Source organism: Acanthopagrus latus, chromosome 23, assembly GCF_904848185.1.
Source record: "Acanthopagrus latus isolate v.2019 chromosome 23, fAcaLat1.1, whole genome shotgun sequence".
Classification (NCBI taxonomy): Eukaryota; Metazoa; Chordata; class Actinopteri; order Spariformes; family Sparidae; genus Acanthopagrus; species Acanthopagrus latus.
In genome coordinates this window covers 8,772,365-8,790,949 of record NC_051061.1, presented here as the reverse complement: position 1 = coordinate 8,790,949, position 18,585 = coordinate 8,772,365, and the positions used below count along the sequence as shown (strand labels likewise).

General features: G+C 44.3%; 1 protein-coding gene across 2 annotated transcripts in view; it reads left to right on the top strand.

The window, feature by feature from the left end:
* Positions 1 to 18,585, top strand: part of grin2aa (glutamate receptor, ionotropic, N-methyl D-aspartate 2A, a) — a 156,448-nt gene that overhangs the window by 82,620 nt on the left and 55,243 nt on the right. For both annotated transcript variants that reach the window (XM_037089896.1, XM_037089898.1), the window contains one exon: positions 16,420 to 16,586. In XM_037089896.1, coding sequence (XP_036945791.1) covers positions 16,420 to 16,586 — 167 coding nt within the window. The remainder of the gene's footprint in view (positions 1 to 16,419; positions 16,587 to 18,585) is intronic.

The following is an 18,585-nucleotide window of genomic DNA, read 5'->3' as shown; positions in this document are numbered from 1 at the left end:
TTCAGATTGTCCACTATGACTCGTGGATGTTGTGCACACATGCACACAAAACACATGATCTGCAAAAAATTTGAGTGTTTAGTTTTATAATTGGCGAGAGTGTGTCTGTGTTTGTGCCCCCAGTTTTAACTGCAGTTTACCTCGCACATATACAAAAGAACAGGAATTCAGGTACAGACATCCTGGAATAATATGGAAATCATGATACAGGAAAGTCATACCCGCCTCATGACAGTAGATGATGGAGTCCAATATAAGATGTGGGACAGATCTCCAGAAAGGAAATGTCGTCACTCAGAAGACAAAGATCTTCTTTGACTGCTTTTTTTTTTTTTTTATGGCTAAATAAACAAACTCTCTTTGTTTTCACGACTGAATAAACTGAATTAACAAACTGATCTCGCAAACTGACAATTTCATAGTGTTTGACTTGCTTCAAACCGTGTACTGGGGACCATATTTTCCTCTGACAACAGCTTGTTTGCCAAATTTTTGTAAAAAAAAAAAGTTGGTATTCCTTCACCAAAGCTACACAGCGCCCCGTAAAACTTCAAACGAGTGAGAAAAGCACATACAAAGCCTCAAAGATGGATATCTGACATGAAAATAACCGTTATCTCACCGCTCATAATCGTGTGCTCATGTTATTAAGTAAAACTGATCTTCAAGGAGTTTAAGAAAGACCCAAAAAAAGAAACATGTATTTTAACATCGCATCTAGCCATTTCTAGTTTATGTAGCAATGAGGCTGTTTATCGCTGCAGATCGTAAGCATCACCGGAGTACCTTTGATCACTATCAAGAGCTCAATAAAGGGTAATATTTATGTTACTGGTGAATATGATTGTATATGCTTCCAAGGCAACAGATAAGTAAGGGGGTGATGGGATGAAAGTAATGGATGTTTAAAGGGTAGAGGAGACGAGAGAGCATTTTGCGAATAGGCAGCGCAAGGCAGGCATGAGGGGGGGGGAATGAAAGTGAAGTTAAAAAGGGAGAAGGAGCGGGAGATAAATATTTTTGCCAACGGCTGATTTGGCTGAAAATATGACTCATAACGTCTTTGATTTGCAAATTAGGGCGAATGTTTTTTCTCACCGCTGTGCACGATCTATCCCTCTTTTTTTCTTCCCCCCCTCCTCTCTTTGTCTCTCTCATCCCCAATCTCCTTTTCTTCAAATCTCCACTCATGTCCCCCCCCCCCCCAGATGCAACGCAACGTATGTTCGACCCCAGTAGACGCACGCATGTGTGTGCACGCCCATTAACATCACCGCAGGGGGTGTGATGGGAAGGGGGGGGGGCGGCTCCCTAAACAAATCAACAAATCGCAGCCCTTATCTCTTATCTGGCCCAGCCAATCACATGCCGATCTTTATCGCCCACATCAACAAAAAATGCTCGTAGGAGACAGCCAGAGATGGTGTGGGGGGGGCAGAGGTGTGTGAGGCGAGGGAGAGAACAAGCAATAAAACAGCAAGAGGAGAGAGATGAAGGAAAAAGAAAAGCAAAGATAAAAGACAGAGACAATGGAAGGAGGATCAGAGAGGGGAGGAATGAGGGAGAGGGTTTTGCGGGACTAAAATAGACCAAGTCAAATGAGAAAACTAACAAACCGTATCGAGCACTACCAGGAGTGTGCACGCTCGTGTGTGTGTGCGTGCGTGCTACCGTGGTTCAGCGCTGCCATTATTAGGTGATGTAAAGAGCTAATGCAGTGTTAAATAAAAGCTGCACTTGCTTCATTATTCATGGTGTCTGGGGTCACGGGCCCGGGATTGTATGTGTGTGTGTGTGTGTGTGTGTGTGTGTGTGTGTGTGTGTGTGTGCAAATGCTGTATGTTTGAAGAGTGTGTTAAGGAGTGTGTGCATGAGTGTGTGTATCTTGCAAAATTCTTGGCCACAACTCACTCTCTCTTTAAAGAGGATTTGAAACTTTGAGAGCTACAAAGTGGGTCAGCAACTTTGTCTCCTCTCCTCTCTGCTCGCAATTTCCCCCTCGCTTACCTTTCGGGGGAAATCTTAGAAGCACCTGTAGTGGTAAGAAAAAAAAAAAAAACTGCATCAAGACTTTTACACACATTCGAGAACATATTTCTTGCAGGTGGGGAAAAAAAAACAACTAATGAGTGTATATTCAGCTGCATAATTCTTAAAATTATTAGCGCCCTGCCTCTGAAAGGCCATGTTGCACAAACCTTTGCCGTGCGAACGCAGCTCGTGCCCCAGTTGAGTCTCTCCCCCTCCGCTGTGTGAGCGGTGATCCACAGATGCTCCTCTCCGCTCACGACTCAAGTCAGAGAGTATTACTGTCCTTTCACCCGCGTACGAGAGGCCTCGGCGGGGGCCGCGTGAGGACGACTCTGATCCTCCAAGATGTTTGTCAGCCTCGTACCGGCGTCACGGATGACTCATCCTCTCTTTTTCCGTCACGCTTGGCTGTTAACAAGGTGACCGCATGTGCTTTCTATATGTTAAATGAGCAAATACAGTGCGTGTCGCGGTTGCTGTTTTCTTTTCAGTCTTTATTTATCCAGCAACAACCAAAAAAAAAAGCTGATTGTTATCTTCTTCATATTCACACTGTCCCCCACTGATGGCCACTGAGCGGCACTGGCTAAAAGTTATGTAAAGGTGCAATATGTAGTTTTGAGGGGGTAGCATTTCATCAGAGTAACCGCTAACTGCTGCCAAATGTAGCTGCTGTGAGTTTGTAAGCTCACTTTCTTCAAATTCTGTTGATAATTTTACCGGTATGATCAAAATGGATTTATTTTATTATTATTATTATTTTTTTATTTTTTTTTTTTTATTTTTTATTTTTTATGTGGATCAGCACTTAAGAGAAATAAAGATAAACCGCACAAGGGAGCGTTTTCATAAAATGTTCACACCTCTGACTCTCATCCTGCTGTGTGATTCCCATTTGAAAAAAAAATAATAATGTGACGGGCGACGAGCCGCTGTACGGTTCTGCTCTTTCGCTTGTGGAAGAAGGAAAAAAAAATGTAAGAAGCGGTGGTGGAAAAAAAAAAAAAAGGACAGAGTGAATGTGTGAAATTACTGATTAAATCACACATCGCACAGCTCACCCACTTCCTCTTATGCTGATTCCACGTGCTGAGTCAGCCAAAAACTGGCACCGATAAGGGCCGACTGAAGCCTCAAAGACGAGGGGGTGATGGGACATGCAGTGGGGGCCCGATGGTGGCCATGACGCCGGGGTCTTTCATTGCTTATCATTGAACATTGTCTCCCTCTACATTTCCATGTACATGAATAATAGTTGCACTGCTTTCCGTCCTCTACTCCTCCACTTCCTTGCCTCCTTCCTTTCCTTCCTCCTGCTCCTCTTGTCTGTTCTCTCCTTTCCCACTGCCCCCTCTCCTCCAATCTTTTCCTTTTTTTCTTTTTTTTTTTTTTTCTTTTTCACCTCCCTCTCTTGTCATCGCTCCTGTGCCCAGAAATGTAAGTGACCCATCTGTGATAGCAAAAGGTACATTAGGCATTAGGGAGTTCCCCTCCAGCCCTGTGTGTGTGTGTGTGTGTGTGTGTGTGTGTGTGAAACTCTGTGCGTCCGTGCGTGTGGTTAACAGATATTGCCTGATGGACTCCTCCCAGGGGTGCTGTCCGTCTGCTTGGCCAATGAAATGCAGCCAATTACTCTGCAGGCCTCGCTGGCAGCCAATCAAATGGAAATGGGAAAGCTTAGAGATGACGATGGGGTTTAGGGCAGAGCACTTATATTGCACTTTGTTAATGTAAAGAAAGTGTGTGTTAGGCGAGTCCGCTCTCTTCCAGTCTTTCTCTCTCCTTCTCTGCTGCCTCCCCGTCGTTGTAATATTAATGATGAATTGCGAGTGTGGATGTGAGCACATTTGAATGGAGTGGAGTGCTGCAGTGAGTGCAGCAGCGAGAGGGGCGCCCTCCAGTTTGAGTTTAAAGGAACAGTCAAACCTTTTTTTGGGACATTCAGACTAACAGCGGCGTCCTGGCACCCCGCCATCCAACGGTCACGGCCAGGTTTGCCGACCAAAACCAAACACGTACTGACGCCAACGTGTTACCACAGCTGGAGATGCTGCGTAGAAGCATAGGACAGCGTTGCAGCGAGTTTGGGACTTTGTTTTACAGTCACAACCAAAACATAATATGGGTCCATACAGTTCGTCAGACATAATCGAAGTCTCCAGAAGTCAAGAGATCCCAAATTGTTTTAAAAAGATGTTTTTTTTTTGTTTTTTTTTACCTTTGTTTTGCAGCTGATATCTTCGATGTAGCTGCTAAGCTAAGAGCGCTGCACCCTGTCTGAGGCAGATGCACATGCCCGTCCACACGTCAAGAGTGTAAATATTGTCTTTTGAAATCAATTTTCAGCTCTCTGGGCTTCCAAAGACTTAGATTACACATGTCAAACTTTAGAGAGCAATTTTATGTCTTTCTTTTTTGGTCGTACCCGTCTACTTCAGTTGTCTCGGAGAGGGCTGCAACGCTGTTTTGCAGTGAAATGATTGAGGACTAAGACACTTCGGTATGCTATCTGCACGAGGGTGAGTAGATCATGAACTGTATTTTCATTTTTGGGTGCACTCATCCTTAGGCTAACAGCAACAGACGCCAGCTCTGTAATGAACACACAGACATGAGTCCGCCCTGCTCGCTTCGCAAGAAAGCAAATAGATGCCGTTTCCTCATTTCCCTTCCATGTCCGCAACACATCTCCTCCCCTTCTTTCCTCTGTTTTCACCCTGCCCTCACCTCTTTATCTTCCGTCTGTCTCTTCCCTTTCCCCCTCTCCCGCTCCCTGACATCGTTTCTTGCCCTCTCCTCATCCATCTTCCTGCCACTCGTCCCATCCGTCCCACCCGCCCCGCCTCGTCCTCTTCAAAGTAGGTCTCTCCGTGTCAGTGTCTGTCTGTTTGTTGGTGGCAGTGATGAATCAGACATGCTGGCAGTGTAGTTAGCGATGACCATAACAGCTGACTGGTGCATCTCCTTAGAGGAAACTGTCAGGACATTATGCGGTATTGATTTGCCCCCACGTAGCTGTATGTCAGCATGGAGGCAAGGGCTAATATGACGGGAGATGGCATGTCGTTTGCACTGTTGTACGTTTATACGTTCCGGCTACTATATCAAGTGAATAAACAAGTTACAACAGGAATGTTTATTAATTTAGTTCACTCTTGTTTCTCTCCGAAGCAATTGATGTTAATGTGATGAGTGGTCAAGCTGGAGAGATAGGCTTCATCACCTTCTTGTCAAGAGAAGAGAGTTATGTGAGAAATTTGATACCTCATTCATATATGTGCAGTAAAAATACAGCCAGTAGCTCGTTAGCTTAGCAAGAGGAATGGACTTCCTGTCACTGCAGGATCACAATTAGTACTTTTTGTCCAGATAAAAAGATGGTTGGTGGACTGCATTTAGACAGAGCTAGAGTAGTTTTCCCTTTCCTTCCAGGCTGAACTAAGCTAACTGTCTCCATACAGGTACAAAACCAGACACCTGTTTAATTGTACTCCAAACAAATAGGTGGCGGCATATCGCCCGAGTAACCATTAACTTGCTAACTTGCTAACTTAACTGCTAACTGTAGCTGCTATTAGCTAGATAGCCAGCTGTGCAGCTTGCAGTTGCATTAGCTGACTCAGTGAGAGCTTGGAGCATTGGGGGAGCGTTGGTATTGTGCTCTATCATGTCTTGAGGTACACACTGCTAGGGGTTAGCATCTGGTTAGCATGCTAAACATATGTTTTTGAATGTTTTGAGCTACAATTCTTACATATTGCTCATTTAAATGGACAGCTGAGAATGACCTATTTGCCATAATATGGAGCTGCTCCTTTAACATGGAGTGGCCTGGAGTCTTTTAATAAAAGGGCAACCACGTCAAGCAGCTTCCTAAAGAGTGGATCCTGCTGCATGATCGCAAATTATTCAGCACCCAGTTAGTAATAACCTTGCACCATCTGACGAGGAGGGAAGAACTCAGTGAAGTAGGTCACACCGCTCACAATTTGCTCAGTTTCAACAAGCATCTGACGGATACAGCGACGTGCCAAAAGGTTGCCAGGTTTCCTCAGATGCGCATCAATTACAAACTGATGACACATCAGTGGCAAACAGTTTTAGAGAACTGTGCGTTATAGATACTTAGCTTCAGCCTCCAGTGAACTCTTGAGCGAACATCTCGAGTTACAATTTGGAAACAGATGCCCAGCACCGGTCCAGGCAATCTGCTCGACATCAAAATACTTGCAGCAGCGCTGACCTGACTGAAGTCATTTTGCGCTCAGCTAAAGTAACATTTCTCCTCCTTTAATTTCTTTTCATTCTCCTGGTTGGGGACTGCTGTCTCCTCTGTTTTTTTCCACACCACACGCATGCCAGCCGAAAGATCAAACTCAGTCCCTGGTTGCCGTGCTGCGCGGGGGCTCCTCTGATGTTGTTCCTAAAAACGTGACATAAAGATCTAAATGATTTCACGCCGGCATCCGTTGCTCCCCTCATGTCGCCTCAGTGTTTTTTTCTGGGGGCTGCTTTTACGACTCCATAAATGCAGGTCTAGGTGTTTTGCTCCTGTGTAAATCTGGCCTTTGAGGCCTTTGATTTTTTTTTTTTTTTTCCTGGGCAGCGAGTGTTGTTACATTCTGTTTGAGCTGAGGTTTATATTATGTTGTTTGTGTCTTAAGAATGAACTCGGCATGATACGCAGCCCCTCTGGCGCAGATGCACGCGCAAGAGCACAAGTCTTACAAATCCTTTTCATTTTGAGTCGAGAGCGCGTGCGGGTTATCTAACGTTTGATGTGCGTGTTTGTGCTCTTTCCTCTCTGCATTATCTCCCTCTTAATAAACAGCTCCTTAGATTAGCTTTCACGATTTCATCTCTCTTCGTCCCGTTGCCCTGCGCTGAACTCTCATCTCCAAACGCTTCAATTCTTTAAAAACCCTTTAAGGCGGCTGCACGCTGAGTTCCCTCCATACAGGATTACTTCATTCAATACTTTAAAAAAGAAAAACATGTTTCAACAAGTAATCCCGACAAAGAGGTTTTCTTGTTGAAATATTACTTATGTATTCAATAAAGCACTACCCGTGTTGAGGATCCGGCTGTGCAGCGACTCCTAAATCAGTCTTATTTTTTTTTTATTTATTTTTTTTTATGATTAGCACACCTCTGCTCATCCAGTGGGATTTTTTTTTTCTCTCTCGCTCTCTCTGTCTGTCTTCTGTGTTCATCCAAAAGCAGATGGGGGAGAAATGCATAAGGAAGCAGGGGAGGGTAATTGAAGGGTGCAAAATGAGGAAGGAAGGAAAGAAGGAAGGAAAAGCCTAAAATGGAGGAAGAGCTGTGGTAAGGAAGGAGGAAAGGAACGAAGGAAGGAAGGAAGGAAATTAGGGAAGCCTGGCTGAGACACAACGAGCAATTATGACGGTTATGGCTGCTGATGATGGCAGTATTGACAGTGAAGATAATTTTCCTAATGATGACTCTGTTATGGCTGCGGAGGCTATATAATGATGATGCCAGCCATTTTTTTTGCGCATGTGACAGCTGTGAAATGTACAGTATGTCAAGGACTGGTGTAGGCAGGCATGAGGATGGTGTGATAAATAGCAAGGAGGGCTGCGGAGGAAGTAATCAGGTTACCGAGGAGCAGCAGTATTCCTTTTTTGTATGTGAACCGGCATTTTCTTGCTTTAGCTGAACACTTTGTGTTGGAGTAGTGAAGTAGAAATCCTCAAAAACAACTAAAAGATGGACAGAATAAGCGTCACTTTCCGTTCTTGTTAATCTTGTCGAGCCTGCAGATTCATTTCTGAACCCTCGTGGGTGTTCCGACCCTTACGTTTGTATCCCCTGTGCTGCATCTCGATATAATCTGACAGCCCGCGTCTTTAGACAACGATTAGTCACAGAGGAAATTGAGCATTTTTTTTTCAGGGGGGAGTGGGGCATTGCGTTCGTTTAAGCGTTTAGCCGTCTTCTATTTCATGATCTTCGTGCACTAACATCAGCTTTTTTTTCCCCCAGCTTAGGTGTAAAGGTTAGATCCCAGAGGAGTGTAGCAGCATATCTGCCTTATTAGAAGAGATAGCGAGTGGGTGGGAGAGGGCAAGATGGATAGAGGGAGGCGAGAAAAGACAGAGCCCCTGGACAGAGAGTTAACGAAAAGAAAGGGAGACACGGAGAGGAAGATATTGGACTTATTAGAGACGAGAGTGAGTGGGAGAGGAGGGCGAACGCGGAGAGAGACAAAGATAGAGACAGAGAGAGAGGGATGATGTTATTTTGTCAGCGTTTCCCCCGTGGGGGCTCGACTGCTTGTTAAAAAGTCCTGACAGAGGAACCACAGCAAAAACACACAAAGGCTGCGTACACTCGTGCACACACACACACACGCACATACAGACTCTGCCCCTGTGCGATAAACTTTGAATAGGTTTCTTCCTCCCCTCGTGCATTATCAACAAATTGGGCCGCATTCGTGCCAAAAATACACCTCCGTGACGTCAAACGCAGCCTCGTTTAATAATCTCTGCGCGTGTCTTTGTGTTTTGTGAGTTTCTTCCGCAGTTGAAGGCTGCTGTTCCCCTGTAATTACCCTCCCACCATAAACGCAAAGCCATCCACTCCACTGCTTCACACCGAGTCGTTTATTGGCGGCCCGACGCAAACGCGCTTAAAGGACGCACGCTGATATTCACAGTGCCACTGCTTGATCTGCTTATTGTTTTAAAAGCGCCGTAATCTAGTAGAGGCCGGATAAACGTGGTTTCATAAGACTCCGTCGGAGTCGTTCACGGGGGAGCGCAGTAAAGGCACGTAATGTGCTGTAAGTAAAAGGCTGCACCACAGCAAATGCTGTTAGCGCAATCAGATTCCTCTCTGGCCATTATGAGATGGCGAGGAGAAACGGAGGGAGACTGGGCTTTGTGCAATCGCTACTTATTGTAATGTCTAAATCACCGCTGCACGCACTGCAAATAAGAGTGGCGATGTACTGTGTGATGTGTGCTCACCATATTACTGCTGTTTGTCTTCATGGAGGCGCGAGCCCTCGTCAACGCTTTGTTTAGACCCATAGAATAGTTATGACACAACGACATTAGGGTCAATGAAACAGAGGTGCATTTCATGGGAATATTTATGACTCAGGTCCGAGTTTGGCTTTGTCATCAAGAAAAACAGAGTCCTGCCTCACCTGTAAAGCAGCGACACATCCTTACACCCAAAGTCCATTGCCAGTCACTCTGGAAACAAATTTATTATTGTTCAAAAGACATGACTTGACGAATGCTTGCAGTATAATAATATGAAGCTATGTTGCTTAGGGAACTTTGGTTACAAATCTATCTACATCACGTACCCAACTGCAGTTACTAGTAGCAGATAAGTGACTCACTGTTTAGTTTTGGTTTCGCACTGGGCATTAGCAGTGGTCGAGAGGTCCAACTAGAGGGTCAAAAATAGAATAAATGTAATAAGCTGCTTTCACAGATGACAAATGTGGTTGTTTTTCTGATGAGGTCCGCCTGAGAATGCAGCGGTAGGACAGTACCAGTGTTTCAGCACCATGGACAGAGCCCTCCTGCGCTGCTCACTACATGAGCATGTCACGTTCAGCGTCGTCTTTCCGCTCCTGAGCTTGAACCTATCTGGAAAAACATCTGTCTTTAAACTTTCCTCTTATCCTTTCATCTGCATCTCCTTTGCCTGGATTCAAAGGATATTAAAAAGGGCGGTTGATTACTTGTTGGAAGCAACATGTGGTCTCTGTGCCAACAGTGGGCTGTTTTCAAGTGATATTATCTCTTACTCCTGCTCAAAATTTGCCAGTTTAATGATGTCTTTGTTGTTTGGCAAACGTGGAGAATATAGCTCGGGAAACATATAACATGGTTCGATTCCTCATTCTCTTTAAATTGGGATACATCCAACGCACCAAGCAGCACTTGTTTCAGCAATGTTTCAACTTTCTTAATTGGCTTTTTTTTCCCCTGTTATTTCTCCGTCTTCCTACTCTAAAATGCTCTGTGGGAGGCAGAAGTGAGCAGTGCCAGCCTATACATCATCACATCTTGTACTTTTGGAATCTGTGGGTACATTTCCTACCCTCTGTGTATCTGTTTGTCACGAGTCTGTCTGATATCGTGTCAGCCGCAGACGCTGAGGGCCTGTTTTTTTTTTTTTTCTAAAGGAAATCCAAAACGACTCCAAAAATCTTAACTATGTCGTCAAAAAGATGGTTTAAAACATGCATCAGAGCCAGGTGCATTAACTGTCAGCGTTGCATTGTTTATTTTCAGCACCGAGGAGCCAATGCTACATTAACAACCTTGTAGACAACAAGTGGAAGGAAAGGAGCTTTCCTGACTTCACATTACCTTATTGCCTACGGCCATAAAGTGCAGCAGGCGAAAAACTAAATCATGTTATTGGTGAGTTCTGCTCTCTGCTGATGCTTTTTTATGATTTGCCGTCAGAGCATCGTATCGCCAAACGAGCGAAACATCAGTCTGACAAAAGTGGTGCCTTTTCCGTAATCAGTTATTTGATCATTCAGTTTCTGAGAGAACGATTTTCTTTCTTCTTTTTTTGTGGTTTTTGGCTGTAGCGACTCCATCTGTGTGGTTCATGCGCGTGTCTGCCTGGCGTCTCAGCTCGTTTCCACAGACATTTTTCGGGGCTCTTTTGTTTTTCGCCGCAGCTATTTTTATGCCTGTCGGTTTATATTTAGTAACATGGCCACAGAGGGATTTTTTTTTTGTCATATCGGTGTGTTTTCTCCTTCGGTGGACGCCGTGGAGCTGTTAAAACCCGGGCTGATAACACAGTTAATCTGTGGCAGATAGAAGTGATACATGAACATATGTGACAAATATATGCAGGTTTTTTTTTGGTTTTTTTTTTTCAGCGTGCGTACGTGCCATCGAGGCCTTTTGTCTTCGGCTGAGTGTGTGTACCTTCCCGAACTCAACAAACACTCCTCTGTTTGCATGCGTGTGTGTGATGTTTTTCTTACATGTGTGTGTGTGTGTGTGTGTGTGTGTCATCGGAACCAGACAGTGCATGATGCTATCAGCAGCAGAGGATATGAGGACTACTATTTATAACTCCCCTCTATCTCAAACGTAGACACACTGTCCTGCCCCGCGGGGTAGGTGCTCGTTTGTGTGTGTGTGTGTGTGCGCGTGCATGCGCGTGTCATCGTGGGCTGTGTATGTGTGTCGGCCCCTGTTTGTGTGTCACATGCAACAGAGTGGGAAATTTGAGAGCAGGAGACTGTGAACGCGGTGCACAGAGAGAGAGGGGTAGAGCTGTGAATGAAAACGGCATCTTGTTGACGTATGCGTGCGCGCGTGCACGCTGGGAGGGAAAAAAGAACAGACATGTCACACTTTGACAAGGGTGAAATGAGAGGATACGATTGGCTGTTTTCTGATGCCACGGATTGCGAGCCGTCCCAATTAGAAACAATCATACGCTGCTTAGTCACTCGATCGCTCTCTCCTCCGCCCGTCTCTCCATCTGCCCCACGTTTACATTTTCTCCCTCTTTGTCTCCGATTTTGTGTCTTTTGTCGAACTTTGCCAGCCCCGCCACTCTCGGGCTCATTTGCTCATATTTTCATTGTTGTTTTTTTTGTTTTCCTTTTGCTTATTCTTTATGGCCGTCTGCCTTCGGTTTCCTCTACGTGCCATCTGCTATTTTACATCTGCCTCCTTCCTCTCTGTCTCATTGCCTCCCTTTATCCTTCTCTCACAGCTGCATAACAAAAACTGTGTGAATAAAGGAAATGGGATGAGAAATAAAATGTCCCATTAAGTATAATAAAAGAGCACGTGCATCACAACAAAAAAACCCAGTGACTCTGTACTCTCTGCTGCTGGTGTGTCTCTCTCTCTCTTGGAACAACAGAGAGGCTGCAGATGACAGAGGCGGGATTGAAGGTGCGGTTGTCTTCTCTCCCTCAGTGGGAGATTGAAAATAAAGACGGAGATGTGAGGCTTTTTTCTGTTATTTGTTGTCCTTAAGAGTCCGCTCCAGTCAAGTGTTCAATAGAGGTGCCTCTGGTCTCAGAATTACAGGCTTGGCCGACTTAAACTGCCCATCTTGGAGACAGAAATACTGAAGCCTGCTGCTATTATTTCCAATCACGCAGTCGTTGCGAAATGAGAATTTTCCTCGCCCCAACCTGAAAACCAAATCTCCTCGGTCCAGTTTCTGTTTGGGGTTTGATATGATGGGATCCTGTGAAAATAAAGAGGCACAGTTTGGCCGGCGCGAATGAGCGCAGGCACGTGTCCAGTCGCATTCGAGACCGGAAACGAGCAATTATTTCAATTAGAAAGGAAGATCTTTTTTGTGGTGTTTTGCTGGTAGATTTTGGCTCCCTCCCCTGGGGTGCCTGGAGCTCGTATCCTGTCAGACAGGCACAGGCAAGCAGCAAGAAACATATTCATGCAGAATTCTGTTGAGATAATGAATTATGGCCAAATTAATTGTGCATAAATGTTGCCGTTGGTATCCCAACATTTTATCGGTCTCCAATGAAAACCTTTGTTCAAAAAGTGGTGATTTTTCTAGTAAATCGAATAATTTAATGTGCCTTCATGGATTCTCACAACTCTTTAAGATAATTCTTTACTTAGTCCCTGAGGAGGAAACTGGGTGCTACAGCAGCCAATTGAATAGACAGAGCGAGAAATTTAAAGGTGCAATGTGTTAAAATTCATAAATGTAACAGAAGAATGTCACCAAGGTAACCGCTAACTGCTGCCAATTGTAGCTGATGTTAGCTAATTAGCGCAGTTGGCAGTAAAGCTAGCATTCCAGGCTAGGAGCTCTGGTGAACAAAATACAAAAAAACAAATCATGTACAAAAAAAGCACTGGAAACACAGGCAGGATGAACACAAGGAACACAATGAACACAAGTAACATAAGTTACATGGGGAACACAGGACTGAAGTGGAGAAACCATAACAGACCAACCGAAAAACAGAGAGGGGATGACAAGGACTTCAAAACACAGGAAGTGATGTAATACAGGTGAGCAGGGAAAACGGTGGGAAAACAGACAAGGAGAGGAGGAAAACAAATGGACCAAATACACAGGAGGATAATCAGGGAAACTAATCAGGACAGTCACAAGGGATGGAAAAAAAGACAAAGGTCAGGTAATAACACAACATAATACACAAGGATGAACAAAGTAAAACAGGAAACAATAAAGTGAAAACCCTAACTGTGACGAGGGCTAGCTGGTTAGCACGCTAAATACTGTAACACAACACAGAGACATCAGAACGTCAAAACTGTTATCCCTCCGCATTCTGATCATTACTTAAATCACTGATGTTGTTAACCAAAATTTGATACAATAGAATAGAAACTTATTAGACACAGAAATGCCAAATTTAAGGTAGTAGCAGTGCGCGTGCTGTGCTGTGCAGCAAGTCAGCAAAGTATAGTACTGCATATGACCTATAGTAATGACTCCCAGCCATAACACCTATTGGATAACGCACAGATTCAAGAGTAGCTGCATATTTTGTCTAAGATAAAGAAACATCTTTATCCCCAAAAATGGAAGGAAACACTGATGATGCCACATGTGAGTCAACTGTTTGGTCTTTATAGGTCACAGCTCGTATGATATATTAACACACATCATACATAATCTGCTACGTTATATTATTCTCTGTGGCTGTCCGCATGCCCGTCACAGTCCCCTTAATACTGCAGCAAGGAGTGGGTGTATTTGCCGCTGCTGTGATGAAGACAGGAAGTGACACGTCTTATAGCATGACCTCCCTCCTGTCCCACCATGCTTGAGCATTGCTTTGGCTTCTACCCCATTAGAACACACACACACACATGCACACACACTCAAGCCGCACGGGGAGGCTCTGAAGAGCACTTGAGTCTGAGCATCGAGTGAGCCGACCTCACGTACAGATACAATACCATTAAAGAGCACTCAGGAGTCTCGATATAGGGGGAGAAGAGATGCACACTCGCACAAATAATGCAAACAGTGAATGCCCGCGTTATTCAGAGGCTATCAACACAGTGGAGAAGGAAGGAAATGCTAGGTCATGCATGTAGAGATGAAATTACATCCAGCGCAGTGATATGGCTGCAAATACAATGCTCTACTTACTGTCCCTGCTTTCTACTTGTGTCTATTCTCATGCCCCCGATGGCCTCCTCACTTAGCTGCGTTAGAACGACTCTGTGTCTTGAAAATGAAGCTCTGTTGACAGGAGATAGTCGGACGCCAGCAGCCAAGCAGGAGTGCCTGACTACAGATGTTACGAGATTATAATTTAGATGTGTAAGTTAATTTGAATGTTTCGTATACTCACACCAGTTCATTTGTTGGCTTAAACATATATTAAGTGATTGAAATGCGGCCATACCACCTTCTCTTTTCCTCAGAAATTGTCTGGTGGTTGTTGACCTCTACAATCCAGTACAGCAAACCAAAACTATTCCTTATCTTTATTGACTCACACTGAAGCACTTCTCTGAATCAATGAACTGGAAGTGCGTCTCCCATTAGCTTAAACAGCTTGACTGTTTTGTTTGACATTTTCCAGAGCCCACAGGTGGATGATGGAGGCAGGGCCAATTTAAATGCCGAGAGAACAGCAGTGACGACAGTTCATGGGGTGTGTTGGATGTGCCGCAGAGAGTGGATTATCAGATTTGTGAATGTAGTTGTTCAGTGTGAGTTTTCTACCTGCGAGCTTTGCTCTGTACGGCTATATGTGCTTTGTACGGCAGATCTTAAAGGTCACACATTGTAGAAAGTGAGATCTCCCATCTTTTCTTTTATTATAAAGCAGGTCTGGGTGCTAGAAAAATACTGTGAAAGCATCGAAAAAAAATTCAATCCAAGGGGAAGTGCACACAGCCTGTCATCAGAAACTGCGCCCTTTAAACGAGTCATCAACTCTTCTGGAAGGTTGTCATGTCACGTCTGTAAAGTTCCAACCATCAGTCACTCCCCACAGTTGGAAAAAAAACAACAAAAAAAACAGTGAGGCTGATGCAGAAACAGAATGGGAGGTGTCTGCTCAGGCCTGTGGAAGCTGACCAATCAGAGCAGCTGTATTGGCAGAGGGGCTTTAAAGAGATAACAAACAAGGTCGAATACAGGACAGTTTGAGAAAAACACGGTAACATTTTCTATTAGACACCCACAATAAAAGTATAGACCTGAAATTTAGTATGATACGGCACATTTCAACATGCATTTCAAAATTGAGGGCTGAGGCTGAGATCACACTCTGCAGTAGCTCCTAGCATTACGGTTGCTGCTTCATCACACACTGTGCTTTTTTTTTCCAAGTTTAGTCACACTGTGGATGAATTCCTGTAGATGCAGGCTGCAGGCGGTGTGTTCATTTGTGTGAGTGTGTGTGTGTACACCTGGGTGTGTGTGGTGCATTCGTTCATTTTTGACAGCAGGTGTGATCTTACAGAGTGATGCCAGGCAGAATCCCCTCTTCTTCGTTTGTCTCCTATCTTTCACTTCCAACCTTTTGTTCTGTTTCTCCCAGCCATTGTTCTTTTTTTTTCTGGCTGTCAGGTTGCAGCTTCACACACACACACACACAGAAGACATGTAATACACCAACCCTGCAAGTCTGTCATAATTAGGGTGCCAAAGACAAGTGGTGTCAAGATAAGTCATGTGTGAACTCCCTGACATTTCAAGGTAACAGAAATCCACACACACAACAAATCACGCCGTAAACAGCGGAAGACGAGGCAACACTCTGTCAGACCACGCGTCTTCTACTGCTACATTCTTCTTTCCTTCCTGACTGTTTATTAAGATTTATTTTGACTCGTTTCACTTCGTTTTAACAGCGCTCGCCGTAATGAATCATTCAAAACGAAGCCTCCGCCATAAGTGAATAGAGTTCATTAGTCTACCTGTAATAGTGCTCGTCTGCTCTGTCCAAGCTTGTGTCTCAGTTTGGCTGAATTAAGTGGCAAATGATTCTGAGTCAGGTTTAATGGAGTGGATATGTGTGACTCAGAGTGAATGGAACCCACATTCCCCAGAACCAGGCCCACGGAGTTCTGCAGCCTGCCTGTACGGCACCAATCCAATTTGGGCTTAATTGAATTGTTCTGAGGCCCTCATCCATATATTTCCTCCACGAGAGGCATATTGCTCTCGACCTGTGTGTGTGTGTGTGTATGTGTGTGTACTCACATCGTGCCAAATTTGAAATCCCCCGTTGTTGATTGATATTTCTGAGATGCAGTGTGAATTAAACGCTGGACTAATAAGGGAAGTCAAACAAAAACTCCAACTGAAACTTTTCTTCCCCTCCCTTTATCCTCCCTTCTCCCCTTCCCTCCATCTCCCCTGTTCTCTTCTTCGCAGGACGTGAAGTCGACATTCTTCCAGTTCGGCGCCTCTATCCAGCAGGAGGCCCTGCTGATGCTGAACATCATGGAGGAGTACGACTGGCACATCTTCTCTATTGTCACGTCAAAGTTCCCCGGCTACCAGGAGTTCATCAATATCCTAAAAACTACCGTGGACAACAGGTAGGATCGCTTGGACGCCGGCTTTGCACTCGTCCGCGCAATTTCATTGTCACATTTAAATGGGTAACAGTAGCCGACGACATGGTGCAGTGCAGGTAAGTAAGTATAGCCATGCAGCAAGCATCTGTACATACAAGGTTTGTACTTAACTGTTTTCAAGTATGGAACCGCCTGCTGCAGTTTTATCTCCACCCTCTCAGGTTATACGCAGTACCTAATTAATACTGATAACAGTAGCGGGAAACATGGTGCAGCAGTTGTGACAGCGTTGTGTGTCACACTCCAGGTATCTATGTAAATGAGAATAAAACTAAATAAAATCCAGACTTTCTGTTTTTGAACTAAACTTCATCTCCTTAGATTATATAAACTATCTGATTAGTATAAAGGTGGATAGTAGTAGCCAGCTACATGATGCAGCAGCGCAGCGTTGTCACTCAGGAAGTAAGTATTGCCATGATGCAAGCATCTGCACATGTGAGGAAACAAACAAAATAGAATATAAACTCACTGTTTTGTACTTTATTGTTCTAAAGTTTGGAATCACCTACCAAAAGAGCTTGATTTGATTCAGTCAGATGGCTGAGAATAGTGGTCTTTGAATGGTCTGAAGTATGAACAGGTGTTATTTTGCATGAAGCCTATGCCAAAAAAGTTATGTTTTCTACAAGGGGGACAAAACGCTGACGGGGCAGAAAGAGACAGAGATACCGCTGAGCAGCAGTTAAATAAGAAAACAAGAAATCAACTGTAAGATGATTTGGAGGTTTAGCATCAGAATCTCTGCAGATTCAGGTCCAGTGTGTAAAATTTGGGGGGATTATAGGGGGAATACAGTATTCATAATAATGTTATTGTTAGTTTAGAAGTACCTAAATCTAAAAACGTTGTTTCGTTATTTTAGAATGAGTCTTTTTATATTAACAGACACAGCAGACTATGCCATGTTGCACCCCCATGTTTCTACAGTAGCCAAGAATGAACAAAAAAACAAACACTGGCTCCAGAGGGGGCGTTTCTTTGTGATATTTTTGGGGACAACGTAGTGAGGGATGTGCATAAATCCCACGCACTGGTCCAGGTTCCTGTGCTAGTCGCAGGTGCAACATTTGTTCTTTAACAAACCAGAATAAAAAGCTGTGATGCTTCAGCCAAGCTACTGATCAAACTTCATAAACGTAACATAACAGGTGATCCCAAACTTTAGAATGCAAGTGTAGCTGTAACAGATGGTATGTTGATATCGTAGTTGGACCTTTGAGCCTGTCCACTCCACCGATGGAAACTGAGTGTGGTGATTCAGTCTGTAATCTAGTAAGCTTTGCCTCCCTCCATCCTTCTGGGTCAAAATCATCTCAACAGTTTGCACTAAGGGAAACTGAAGATAACAAGTGCTGCAGGTATGTTTTCCTAAACAGCTAATATGCTTCTAGCCCGGGCGTTCCTCCAAGCCCATTTCCCCATTTGGTCTGTAATCTTCTCCATTATCACTGCGAATTTCCCCAGAGAAAACAAGCAAGTTTACTTTTCAGAAGAGTTACTGTACACAGTGTTTTGGGGCCTTGCATTTTTCATCATCTCCACTCATACAGTATGTATATCGAGACAGTCGGCCTAAAAGGATTTCATCAGCATCCTTAAACCGAATGCAGATGACAGGTAGGTTTACAGATCGTCGGGTCTGGCCGTCTGCCTCACCTTTAGGTCATTTTGACTGATGCTGTGGCTCACTGCGGAGCGAAGGAGAAGGAGGAAAAACTGCTGAAGAGAACAGCAAGCCATATTTTCTTGGCAAAAAAAAAAAATGTCAAATTAATGATGCAGTGTTGAGATTCTGGCGAGGGCTGGTGCCTGAACCCATGATATATCAAAGCCCAGCTGAGGAGGGTCTTTTCATAAGCAGTTACTCTTTATGACAGTGGTTCAAAAGACTTCCTGCCTGTGTCTGTATTTGGTCACAATTGTTTCTGATTGTAAGAAGAGAGACAACCGATGGCTG